Below are 13,505 nucleotides of genomic sequence, written 5' to 3'. Positions count from 1 at the left end.
CTTGGACACCATCATACATTTCATTTTGACGTAATTGTCACATTTCTTGTTCGAGTCTGATATTGTTTCATTAGTTTGTTCATTTATTCATAGTGTTGGGCGGGGGGAGTTGAAGAGTTGAAATGAGCTTCCCCCTCTTTGGATTAGCAGCACTGATGGTGTTGGAGACCGAACCAGAGGCCAAATGTCTCGTCCTACGACCTGAAATCTGTGGGTTTAAGCTCTGTAAGTCAATTAAAGCTGCATGAAATCTACCACTCCTAAAGCTGCAGCTCTTTTTTTCTTTCTTCTCCTTCTTCACCTCCTCTCTCTTTATCGTTGTGACACGGTGTCGTCGGCCTCGACCTCCCCTCCCCTCCCCACCCCTCTCCTCCTTGTAACGTCGACGGCGATCGAGGAATTTAAGCTCATTCTCCCTCGTTGCTCTCAATGGAGGCCGATCTGGATAAGAGGATCAGACTAATGCCTGAAATGTAAAAAATGTAAATGTTCTGTAAATACTTGAAAAGCCTTGTTGAGGCCCATTGAATCCTTTTGTGTGCAGCAACATCTGCCTAAAGCTTCTCCACATTCACCTGCTCAGACAAACCCCCCCCCCTCTATCCCTCTCTACTCTATCCCTCCACCCGACTGCTATGAATGGAGCGAATCTGAGCCTTTTTTCACTCCGAGGAAGAAGCTTGACCGACCTCGCGTCCTCCACGCAGGCCTTTTTATCGCTGGCCCTTTTTTTTTTTTTTTCCTCCTTCTCCACATTGAGAGGAGAGCCATCGAAACGTCCCGGATCGAAGTGGGGGGAGACCACACACTCGCTGGAAACAAGGAGGAGAGGAAAAGTGGAGGACAAATCAAATGGCTCTCCACCAGCTACTCTACAGGGGCTCCACTTGTTCTGCACCGCAACGGGCTCAACGGTATGAGTGAGCCCCCCCAAAAACCCCCAAACCCCCCCCCCCAAACCCTTCAGAGAGACGCTGTGGGCCACCCGGATCTGCCCCGTCATCCATTACAGTGGAGGAAGAGGAGGAGGAGGAGGAGCACTGCAGTCTTTCCAAGAATATTTGTCTTATTTCTTGTCAAAATGTCTCATTTCTAGTCAAAACTAATCTCTTTCCACTTAAAATAAGACTCATCACCTAAAAATGAACTTGTTTTTAGATAAATTTCACTTGTTTCAAACTAATTTTCACTTGAAATAAGTAGAAAAATCTGCCAGTGAAAGCAAGTTTTTTGTGCTTGTAATAATCGCATCAACACTGACATTTACACTGCAAAAACTGAAATGTAATTTCCACTTAAAATAAGACTCATCACCTAAAAATTTACTTGTTTTTAGATCATTTTCATTTTCACAATAAGTAGAAAAATCTGCCAGTGAAAACAAGTTTTTTGTGCTTGTAATAAGAAAGAAAAACTTGCTCCACTGTCAGATTTTTCTACTTATTTCAAGTGAAAATAGGCTTGAAAGAAGTAAAAAAAAGTGTCTAAAAACAAGCTACTTTTTAATGTGATGTTTCTTATTTTAAGTAGAATGAGATTTGTTTTGACTAGAAATAAGACAAATATTCTTAGTAAGATATTTGAGTTTTTGCAGTGAGGAGGAAGAGGAGGAGGTGATGGGCAGAGCGCCAGGAGGACACCAGCAGAGACAAGATGGTCGTCGAACCACCAGCCTCCAAAAAAACAAAAAACGCTCATCCCTCACCCGCCCAGAAACGAGAGAGGGGAGACAAATGAGGAGGAGGAGGAGGAGGATTAAAAGAACGTTAAGGAGGAGGAGGAGGAGGGGGGCGGACAGTAGAAGGATGAAGGCATGAGGCTCTGAAAAGGGGGAAAAAAGTGGGACAACAGGGTGATGGAGGATGTTCAGCAGCAGAAGGAGAAGAAGGAGAAGGAGAAGGAGAAGAGAAGAAGTGAATGGACGAGAAAAAATGAGAGATTAAGAGCTGAGGAGAGAGAAAAGGAAAAAAAAGAAACAAGAGAGAAAGAGAGCGAGAGAGAAAATCACCCCCACGAAGAAATGCACTGCAAAAAAATCTCAGTCGTAACAAATTTAAACTTAGATGTTTGTGTTAAAGCTCCATACAGTATAAAGGTAGATGTTTGTGTTAAAGCTCCATACAGTATAAAGGTAGATGTTTGTATTAAAGCTCCATACAGTATAAAGGTAGATGTCCATGTGTAGTGTGATTATAAAGCAGCTCTAGGTTCTATATTAATACTGTGAAAGTATCAAAGCCTCAGTCCACAGAGAAATGCACACAGCCTGTATTCAGAAATACAAAACCAGCCGTCAGGACTTCCTGTCACTTTGTGATGTCACAACTAAGCAGTCACTCAAAGCTCCGCCCACCACCATCCAACAATTTGTAGGATTTGGTTCCTATGGGTGTTTTATTCTGAAATCTGCTCTATTTTCTTTCACGAAAAACAGATATTTCTTTCATCGTTGGTTGAAATTATCGCTCGCGTTGTCTCTATCTGGACGACATTTCGCGGCGGTGTCCCGCCCCCTAAACACTTTTTATTGGTTGATAAGTACATGCTGCTTTCTGTTGACGAGCTAGTTAGCAGAGAGAGGAGGAAAAAACACTCAAAGATGTGAAAAACGGCAACCAGGAAATGCCAGGAATCTCAGAATAGCGCCGCAAGTTTGTGTACGTCCCTCGATAATTTGATTGGTTTGGATTCTGAACCAATAGAATATAGGCTACTCGCGACAAAATCGTCACCTTCGCGCGAGTTTTCGTTGCCGCTTCGCTTGCTCGCTGTATGTCAGGACGAGGTGTAATTCATGAGTTAACTAAAAAACTTTCATTTTCAGACTTCATAGCTGCTGCTTCAATATTTGACTACTTTTTCGTTGAATAAAAACAATGTTGAACTTTCACTCGTTTTAGTTTTCAACTTGTTACAACGGTTGTGTTTTTTACAGTGTGCGAAGGACCAGAGGCCTGAGAACGGAGATGGGAGACACACAGTGAGGAGGAGGTGTGTGTGTGTGTGTGTGTGTGTTGGGGTGTCGTTGAGGGGGGGGGGGGGGGGGGGGGGGGGGGGGGGGTCGGGGGTTCGACGACGCTGGGGATGTTAACGAAGACTAATGAAGGCAGGAGTGCTGCTTAACCTGCGCTCCATCGCTCTGTGAGGCCTCCAACCTCCAGGAGGAGGAATGTGTGTGTGTGTGTGTGTGTGTGTCTGTGTGTGTGTGTGTGTGTGTGTGTGTCTGTGTGTGTGTGTGTGTGTGTGTGTGTGTGTGTGTGTGTGTGTGTGTGTGTGTGTGTGTGTGTGTCACCCCCTCCTCACACACACTGCGCTCCCACACTTCTGCTCCAGCTTCACAGTGTGACAGCGTCCTCTCCTCCTCGCCACCGCCGCCGCCACTGGGACAAATCGCAGTGCCATCGTGCGTCACGCTTAAATGCTTCCCCCTCCTCCTCCTCCTCCTCCTCCTCCTCCTCCTCCTCCTCCTCCTCCTCCTCCCAAACCTTCCCCCTCACCCACCGCTCACACTTTCCCAACTCCCCACGGTCAGATGAAAGGTCACTGGGGCTTGATTTTTGGCAAGGAGGTGTATCTTTGGGTAAACTCTGGATGTCCCGAATTTCTGAATGAAAGTCCAATTTTTTGACCCGTAATGATGAATTTTTACCACACCCATGACCCTTCAAGGGGACAAAAATGTCCAATGGGTTTTTTAATGTAAAAATAAAGTAAAAATTTTAACTAACAGATATCACCATGAAACTTCCCAAGTTCAGTACTCACTTTAAGACAAATATTTTTTGTATTACAAGTTTTGTCAAATTTTATGTTTAAATATGTAAATGAGGCACTAATGAAATATGCACTAATTTCCAGAGCTGAAATCTGAACAATGGATAAAGCAAAATCCAAAATTATCGTTTTCATTTTTATCACTAAAATAGCCTACTGTCACCAGCCATAAACCCCATAGAGCCCCATAGAAATTTTGTGTTTTTGCAGCAAAAACAGCTGGCCAGGAAGGGGTTAAAAACTTTGAAACCCATGTCAAAACCCAGCCCTATCCACCACTTTATTTTCCCATGATCCATTGCGTCACACCACAACGGAAGTCGCGGTTTTAGTAGCATTCTAGCGAGCGGCTAACTGGTAGCGTTAGCCACCGGTGTAGGCACCAAATGTGGGGGCTCTGGATTGCCAAAACCGTTTTGACTAAACCTGATGTTTGTTAAGTCTATAAAAACGAATTATTGAACAAACATTACTATTTCTGTGCGCACGTTTTTGTAATTAATCATGGTTATTATCGTAGTTGTTAGCTTTGCTGCTGCTGACAGCTAAGCTAACAGCAGCAGCAAACCAACATCAGGACATTAGCTCAGCTGTTAAAACCCTCCCGTTGTTGGACACGACATGAAACTACTCCAGTTAGCTCAGTCATGTTGTAACTAGGATATCTGCTGGAAAGAATATTTTTTTCAAGGGCCGTACTTTGAGTTATTGTTTATTGACACTGTTAACGGCTAACAGCTAACGGTTAGCCCAGCTAATCTAAAATGTTTGTTCAACAATTTGTTTTATAGACTTCATAAACATCAGAGTAGTCGCAACGGTGATATAGTGACGTGAAAATGTGACATAGCCTAGCTAAAAACTTGTCCGTATTGTTCTCATTAAAATTACGTGATGATTATAAATAAAGTCATCACGGCCAATGGCTATCAACAATAACGGTGGAATGGAGTGTCATGGCGACACCCAGCGGCATTCTCCAGAAAGTGGTGGATAGCCTATGTAGTATCACAAATATTTTGGGAGTAACTGATGTCTAAATTTTGTCCAGGGATCATGGATGTGGTACAAATTGAAGGATCATCCGATGGTTAAATGCTTCGCCCCTTTATCCTCCTCCTCCTCCTCCTCCTCCTCGTCCCAAACCTTCCCCCCTCACCCTCACCCTCTCTTCTTTTCTCTGTTGCTTTGCACCCCACCCTTACACCCCTCTTCCCCTCCTTTACACCTCCTCCTCCTCCTCCTCCTCCTCCTCCTCCTTTTCCTTACTGTTACAAAACAAATCTCCCCTCTGACAGCATAATTCACCGGGCCCAGGGAGGCGCAGAACGGATGGTCGATGGTCGCGGGGGCCTCGACCTACGTACGTAACCCCCGGCGCCGCATTATTCAGTCGGGCGAGGGCGAGGGCGAGGGTGAGGGCCAGCACCGAGGAGGAGGAGGAGGAGGAGGAGGAGAGAAAGGGGGCTCTGCTGGACTCTGGAGGATTCAAACCAGCGGCCTCCTGTGTATGCCTGAGTGAATGCTGTTGAGCCTAATACCCACTAATCTGGTCATCAAATACCCCCGGCTGCCATGACTGGAAATCTGCTTCTTTTCTCTCCTCCACCTCCTCCTCCTCCTTCTCCTCCTTCTCCTTTTTGGACGAAGATGGAGGGATGACGACGAGAGAAGGAGACGAGAGAGAGACCGACTAGCTACGGTGGTGGGAAACAGGGGAGGAAATAAAGACATGAATAGAGGTAGAGGAGGAGGAGAAGAAGGAACGGGTGAATGAGGAAGGGGGTCGTCTGAGGTCACGATCCTGTTTGTGTCTTTTCCTTTTCAACCTGAATCTAAATGAGGCTTTAAACTGTATTTAATCCTCGATTTATATAAAGTCGAACTGAATCAAATCGGAGCGAGACGTGTTCAAACTCTTCAACAACTTTGTAACAACAATGAAAAAAAAACTTCCTGTGTATCAAATGATCTCCGTGCAGATATTGAAATTCACTCATTGTATCGTCACAAGAATTAAAATTTAAAAAAAAAAGTCCCAGCTCCTGTTTGTTTGTCTCCAGCGATGCATTCACTTGTCTTTTGCTCTACGGAAGCACATAATTGCCAGAATAATTTGAATTATAATCAGAAAGATGTTCACACTTAAGATTCAGTCGCTGATACGATTTGCATTATTATTTGCTTCTGTGATGATCCAGGTATTAGGAAACGCTCTGTGACGATAAATTAAAATTACTTTTTATTACTTTAAAGAGAGTTTAATTAATGAGGAATAATCTCATCTGTAACCAAACCCAACAGTCAAAGTGTATTATTAAAGTTTCTATTAAAGCTCCATACAGTATAAAGGTAGATGTTTGTGTTAAAGCTCCATACAGTATAAAGGTAGATGTTTGTGTTAAAGCTCCATACAGTATAAAGGTAGATGTTTGTGTTAAAGCTCCATACAGTATAAAGGTAGATGTTTGTGTTAAAGCTCCATACAGTATAAAGGTAGATGTTTGTGTTAAAGCTCCATACGGTATAAAGGTAGATGTTTGTGTTAAAGCTCCATACGGTATAAAGGTAGATGTTTGTGTTAAAGCTCCATACGGTATAAAGGTAGATGTTTGTGTTAAAGCTCCATACAGTATAAAGGTAGATGTTTGTATTAAAGCTCCATACAGTATAAAGGTAGATGTTTGTGTTAAAGCTCCATACAGTATAAAGGTAGATGTCCATGTGTAGTGTGATTATAAAGCAGCTCTAGGTTCTATATTAATACTGTGAAAGTATCAAAGCCTCAGTCCACAGAGAAATGCACACAGCCTGTATTCAGAAACTGAGCCTTAAAACCAGCCGTCAGGACTTCCTGTCACTTTGTGATGTCACAACAAAGCCCCGCCCCCTCACCACCTGGACAACACCATCCAACAACTTGCAGGATTTTGTTTCTCTGAGTGTTTTATTCTGAAATCTGCTCTATTTTTTTTTATTGGATCATTTTAGAAAACAGTCAGCCAATCAGAAGAGAGACTCAGAGCCTCCTCCTCTCTTCTGATTGGCTGACACCAACCTGTTGTTTCTAGAGCTCCAGAGAGAAGCTGAAAGAGAGAGGAGATGGAAACCTATACTGAGATGGTTTTTAGATCTTCTCATGAATCAACCCTTCAAAAATAAAAGACAGACAAAGGTGGAGCTTTACAGAAATATCTGTCAGACTCTCTCTGAATCTTTTCATCCGTCAGGAAATGAAGTTATTTACCTGAAATCTACTCTATATTTTATCGGATTAGTCAGAAAACAGTCAGCCAATCGGAAGAGAAGCTCAAAAAAATCACAACAACTGCGCTTGGTTCATGTCCAGTTCTACGAGGTCGTTTCTGTTCAACCAGGACGAACATGAGGAGCGTCCTCCACTAACTAACACAGGTTTCCGATCCGCGGGGTGACAAAAACCCTCGCGGTGAAACGGATCAGAGCGTCTCGGCGTCTGTGGAGGTGGACCGCCACCTCCCTCCCGCATCCGCGTGTTGTTTGACTGACAGACTGTCTGACTGTGACGGCCATCTGTCCACGCTCTCCACTGTTAGACAACAAGAGTCAGACGGAGCGCGGCGAGGGCGCGGCGAGGGCACGGCGGCGGCTGGCACTGCCCATTCACAAATATCTTTTGGGGAAGAAGGGGCAGATGGTGTCGAGGTTTTAACCATTCCTGTGCTGGCATCCCCCTCCTCCTCCTCCTCCTCCTCCTCCTCCTCCTTCTTCTTTTTATGCTGCAACATTTCATCAAAGCTTTATTTAAATAAAAAAATAAAAAAGGCCAAATGAAAAGGGAGGAAAAGGAACTCGGCATTGTGTATTCTTTTTGTGTGCGTGAGTGTGGGGTGTGTATGAGTATGAATGTGTGTTTTGTTTTAGTTTTTTTCTTCCTGTTTTTTTGTTTCTCCAATTTTTTTTAATTTTTTTTTTTATGTTATTACTTATTTATTTTTAACAATTTGCTAATCGATAATAAGTTAGTTTACTTTAAATTTGGTGTAATAGCTGTTCGTGTTTTTTTTCCTTTAGAATTAGAATTATTAGAATTAGAAAACTTTATTGATCCCCAAGGGGAAACTGCTTTGCCACCCAATAAAAACACAAACGTCCACTTAACAAACAATACAAACACAATACTTTATCATTATTATTACTTTTATCATCCCACTGGATACTTGTATTAGGTTATTATTGCTGATTTGATTACTAGTAATAGCATCTAACAACGTATTAAAGCAGAAATAAGCGATCCGGTGGTTTTGTCTAACTTCCTGTCAGCCGATGGAGTTAGCAGTCCCCGCCCTCGTCCCTACGTCACCACATTCACGCGCATCCCTTGGCTGCACACACAGAGAGGACTGCCCCTTTATGCCGTTCTCTCTCCTCATTGGATAAAGGTTGTAGGATACAAGGAAAGTTTTCTCCTCGGCTCAGAGCAGAGCAGAGTGACTGACAGACCCGTGTTTCAGACCAAACACTCTATAGAAGTGATTGCTGTCGGAAGATATAACTATTTAAGACTTATATTAACACAAATATTCTGCTTACTTCTGCTTTAAAAAAAAAAACAAAAAAAAAAGAAAAGGGAGGAGGAGGCGTGCCTCAGCAGCAGCAGCAGCAGCGAGGGAGCCCGGAGTCTTTCTGCAGCAGCAGGTACCGAACCGTCCAGCACAGATCCAGGCTCGCTGGCCTGGCCACAAAAGGTTTCACATCCCTTCAGCTGAAGCTAAAGCTGGCGGCTTCGACTGGCCAACACCCCCCCTCGCACACCTCCCACCCCCCTAATCTTTGTTTCACGACTCTCCCCCACCCAAAAAAAAAAAAAAAAAAAAAGATTCAGCCAAGCAGATCAGTGTCCTCTCTGGCACGCTGCTACCACACCGTACAACCAGGGAGGGAGGGGCAGGAGGGGGTAGTTATGGGGGGCAAACCAGAGGATAAGAGCTGGAAAACCCTCAACCCAGACAAATCCTGATTCATCATATCCACTGACTTCTCCAAACTGCTGAACTGAACTCTGACCCGTCACCACCGACACCAATGCTCAGTGTGTGGTCAGAAGAACCACGAACGTTTAGTTGACGATTAATTGCCAAATAAATAATTGCAATTGGCGATTTAATTGTCTTTTTCTGGTAATTTTATGCCATTATTAATGTATAAGACTAAACATTGTACAATAACATGTTCAAAACAAGGAGCGCTACATGGACTCCTTTCTCAAAACTAGAGGTGGTCTTTGGAGAGGGATCCAAGGGATGTGGAAAAACAAAGAAAAACACACAAGGCACTCTCTTGAGTTAATAAAAATGCCTGTGTTGTTCCATAATACTCATAATACTCACACCTGAAGAAGAAGAAGAACCATTTATTGGCTTTGCAGCTACGTCCATGATGCTAATGTCAATAGATGCTCATCAAATATTAGAAATGAAGCAGCCCCCCCCCCCAAAAAAAAACAGTTTGTAGCTCCACTCGTGTGGCATTAAACCATAGAAGAAGGTCAGGAAGGGGGCGCAACATGATGATGTCATTAAAAGAAGACCAGACGAACCTAAAACAGTGGAAAACAACAAGGAAATAGTGATGGAAACATGACATCTGACAGATTATGCAAAATAATTGCAATCAGGCGATGATGTAATAATTGTGACAGGTCAAACCCAAGCGACTGCAATTTATGGCCATTTATAAGAAGGGAAAGATGTGTATTTAGGTAAACTGACGCACAAGACACGTGAATAATGTTTCTACTTTTTCATAAAAATCATGAATTTAAAGCAACACTGATAGTTTCAAACTCATTTTAACGTCATATGAACTTTTAACAGGTTGAATATCTCCTGTCATTGACACAGCGCCCCCTGCTGTTCCCTCTGTAGGCTACCTGAGGTTTCCTCCCTCCTTTACCTGAACGCGTGCTGGTCACGGCAGAGGAAGACGAAGAGGAAGAGACCAAAAAAGACGCTGAAAGAGTGAGAGGGGAGCTGAACAAGATCATTATCGGCTGTTTGTTTCCCTTCAATAATGAACAAGAGCTTTAAACCTGACCTTTAATTGGAATTGTTTCAAAACATGACGTAACGTGTCACGACTGCTTCTCTGATTGATTCTTTTAACGCCTAAAATGTAGCTAATGATTAGCACCCAAGTAGCAGAATTATGAGCTCACTTTTAAAAATGCAGGAAAAAAAAGCAATAAATAATAAACTGCACATATTTACTGAAAAGTAAATCAATGATTCAGAAGCAAAACAAAGTAGTAGTAGTAGTAGTAGTACTATCTGTATCAAAATAGTCTCTATTAAAGAAGCTGTTTGTAGGTTTTGCTAATGCTACATGGATAATGTTAGCATGTACCAACCAGACTTGATGAAACTTTGCAAGTTCAGCATCAAACTTTAGACAGCTGTCTACACCTGCAAACCAGCCTTTTCCAATCACTTATTTCCTTCTGCAGAGGTTAGCATGCCAACTAGCTATCCCCGTCCCAGTAGTGATCTGCATTGTGGGTTCAGTTCGGTTTTTTTACGCCTGACACAGACTGTGTTGTCCGTCCTGATAGCGAGTCACTGTAGCGACCAGTTCACATCAAAGGAGTTGGAAAGACTGGTGAGTAGCTAAACAGCTGCTAATGCTATAGTAGCCTAACAATAGCAAAACTCTACAGTAGCTTAGCTTTAACACAACTCCAACACAACCAACACCCAAAAAAAAACAGAAACAGGTCACAGCTAGCCAACATGATGGACCATCAACATTAGCGGTTAGCCACGTTAAGGCTACCATGATTAGATAAGCTAAACCAAGACTAGCCTACAACATGTAAATAGCAACAAAACTATGTATTTCAAGTTAAAACTATGTATTCCTTTAAAGCTACATCAACAACAGGGAGCTAAACATCCACGTTACTGAATTTCAATCATTTACCCTTCTATCAATCACTGATATCAGTAGCCCCTAATCAAGTGCCTAGTTTTACTTTCTATTTATCTCCTTCTATGCGAGCACAGCTTGTAGCTTTTCCTGCCATGATCGAGCAGGTTCAGCCACAGAGCTGATGGTTACCAAAACTACAGACAAATATTTTTCTGGCAGCGTCTGAAATGTGCATCAAAAAGAGCCAAGAACTGAAACTGAGAGCTGAGATCAAATCGTTGCTCAGATTCAGATTTTTATTCACTTATTCTTTGATTTTTTTTTTTTTTTTTGCAGTTTCAACTCCGTGCAGACAGTTTGAATGTTTGTGCTCAAACATTTAATATCTGAGAGCTCTGGCTTCTTCTGTTGTAGATAAGACTTGTTTATGTTTCTCACAGTAATATTCATTCATTTCATCACACCAACAATATCCTCAACAAAAACTCTGCAAAATGGTTGCAACTAATGATGATTTACTTTATCAATTTAACATCTAATTATGAGTTATGGAAAAGCAGCAGTAAGGTAGGCTACTTTTGCTTGATTATCAAACCAGCTTTTTAATTGATTCATAGTTTCAGCAGTTCAGATTGTCAAACAGTAAAGAGGCTGCTGATTGGTCCGGTCAACTAGAAGGTAAAAACACAATATGTCTTTAAAGCTGCATCCCTTCATTTCTGTCAAACTCTGACCTGAAACCAACTCAAAATACACCATCAACACTGATCCAACTCCCACCAACATGTTTATATGTTTCTTACAGTAGCCTAATATTCATTTCATCACACCAACAATATCCTTAACAAAAACTCTGCAAAAGGGTTGCAGCAAATGATGATTTAGCCTACTTTATCAATTTAACATCTATTTATGAGTTATGGAAAAGCAGCAGTAAGGTACTTTTGCTTGATTATCAAACCAGCTTTTTAATTGATTCATAGTTTCAGCAGCTCAGATTGTCAAACAGTAAAGAGGCTGCTGATTGGTCCGGTCAACTAGAAGGTAAAAACACAACCTCAGACATTATATTAATGTCTTTAAACCTGCATCCCTTCATTTCTGTCAACACAACACAAACTCTGACCTCAAACCAACTCAAACAGCACTGATCTAACTCCCATCAACATCCCATCAGGAGTCCAGAGTTCAGTCCCATCGACTCCTCTCTCTCTCTCTCTGTACATTTCTATTAAACTGCTCCAGGGTGGGAAATAAAACAGATGTCCATTCAGGCCTCTATAGCCTACTACTGTATACCACCACCACCGGCTCCCTGTGCTTTATAGGATTAGTAGTAGTGCTGTTGTTGTGCCAGATATGGAGCTTCATGACACTCCTAATAACCGAGTCAGAGCACCGTGTCCAACCTCCTCTTTTCATGGTTGACAGCTCCAGTTTGGAGACGATACAGTGTGACGCCCTGCGACCCGCAACGTTTCAATCTGTGGGTCTGAAACACACTCAACTCAACTCAACTCATCCGGATTTATTTCATCTAAAACAAACTAACAAAAACAAAAAAAACTAGATCCTATCTCTTGTTGTTGCTCACCCTGAGGTTTCTCAGATTTTTCCCTGTTAAAAGGGTTTTCTATGGAGTTTTTCCTCAGTCGATGTGAGGGTCTAAGGACAGAGGATGTTGTTACGATGCCATGTAAAGCCCTCTGAGACAAACTGTTTGTAAAAAAGGGGCTATACAAATAAAATTGCCTTGCCTTGCCCTGTGCATTCATTTCCTTTCATGTTTCCAAAAAGACGCACGACGCGTTACGCACAAAACAGCTTCAGATTTGAATGTTTCTGAATCAAACTGCTCCAGTTCATTCACCTGCAGCAAAGTTGGTGCAGCAAGTTGTAGGAATAAAAACAAACTAACAAAAAATAGATAAATGAAAACACAAAAGCAGGCAGCAGAGTGTTTAAAGGGAGGGAGTGACAGACAGCAGCCTTCCTTACCTTGGTGCTGGATGAGGCTGAGCAGCGCGGCCAGCCGCAGCAGGCGGCCCGTGGGCTCCATGTTGGGGGGGAAATCTCGCAGATTCAGTGGATAAAGAATCAAAGTGATGGTCCCGTTGGGTCGACCCTCTCTCTGCCCTCACTGCTCCATGCTCCTCCTGCTCCTGCTCCTCCTCCCTCCCGGTCGCTCGGTCGCTCGGTCTCGGTCGGTGAACAGCTCCAGATCCCACGGGGCTCCGCTCCGCTCCGTCCGCGCTCCTCCACACCGACTGACAGACTGAGCTGCAGCCGCCAGACTGGAGCTGTGCACCGCCCACAGCCCGCAGCCACACCGGGCGGCCGCACTTCCTCCACTACACACACACACTGTCACACACACTCACACGCACTCAAACACACACTGATAATACATGAAAACAGTAAAGTTCACACTGATTCAGTTTAATTTATTGAATCTATTTCCTTTTGTTATGAATGCAAGAGGTAGCCTAGGCTAAGTAGAATATGAAGTTTGGAGGAAAAAGGAATAAAAATGAGTAAGGAAGAGGAAATGGAAAAGGAAGCATGGAAGAAGAAAAGGTGAAAACAGGAAGCAGATAAACAAAAGAAATTAAAAAATAAATAAATAAATAAAAGTAAAACTTGATGGAAACTGAAAAAATTAAGAAAAGATGAAAGCAGGGATGAACTAAGGGAAATAAATATGAAAAGGAAATAATAATAAAAAATAGAAATAAGGAGAAGCGACAACAATAAATTGGCCTAAATAAATAAACAAGAGATGAAAGAAAGTCTGACTCTATAAACCTGATTATAGTCCCATGATC

The 13,505-nt window shown here is 42.6% G+C and overlaps 1 protein-coding gene across 1 annotated transcript in view; it reads right to left on the bottom strand.

The window, feature by feature from the left end:
- The window catches only part of ptprz1a (protein tyrosine phosphatase receptor type Z1a), a 113,608-nt gene extending 100,730 nt beyond the window's left edge, over positions 1-12,878 (bottom strand). Inside the window, exon 1 of the mRNA XM_083973425.1 lies at positions 12,679-12,878. Within this exon, the coding sequence (XP_083829551.1) occupies positions 12,679-12,739 (61 nt within the window). The 5' untranslated portion in view covers positions 12,740-12,878. The remainder of the gene's footprint in view (positions 1-12,678) is intronic.
- Between the last annotated feature and the right edge of the window lie 627 nt (positions 12,879-13,505).

This window comes from Trachurus trachurus (assembly GCF_905171665.1).
Source record: "Trachurus trachurus genome assembly, chromosome: 6".
NCBI lineage: Eukaryota > Metazoa > Chordata > Actinopteri > Carangiformes > Carangidae > Trachurus > Trachurus trachurus.
Note: the sequence above shows the minus strand (reverse complement) of the source record. Positions and strands in the feature narration are given on the sequence as shown.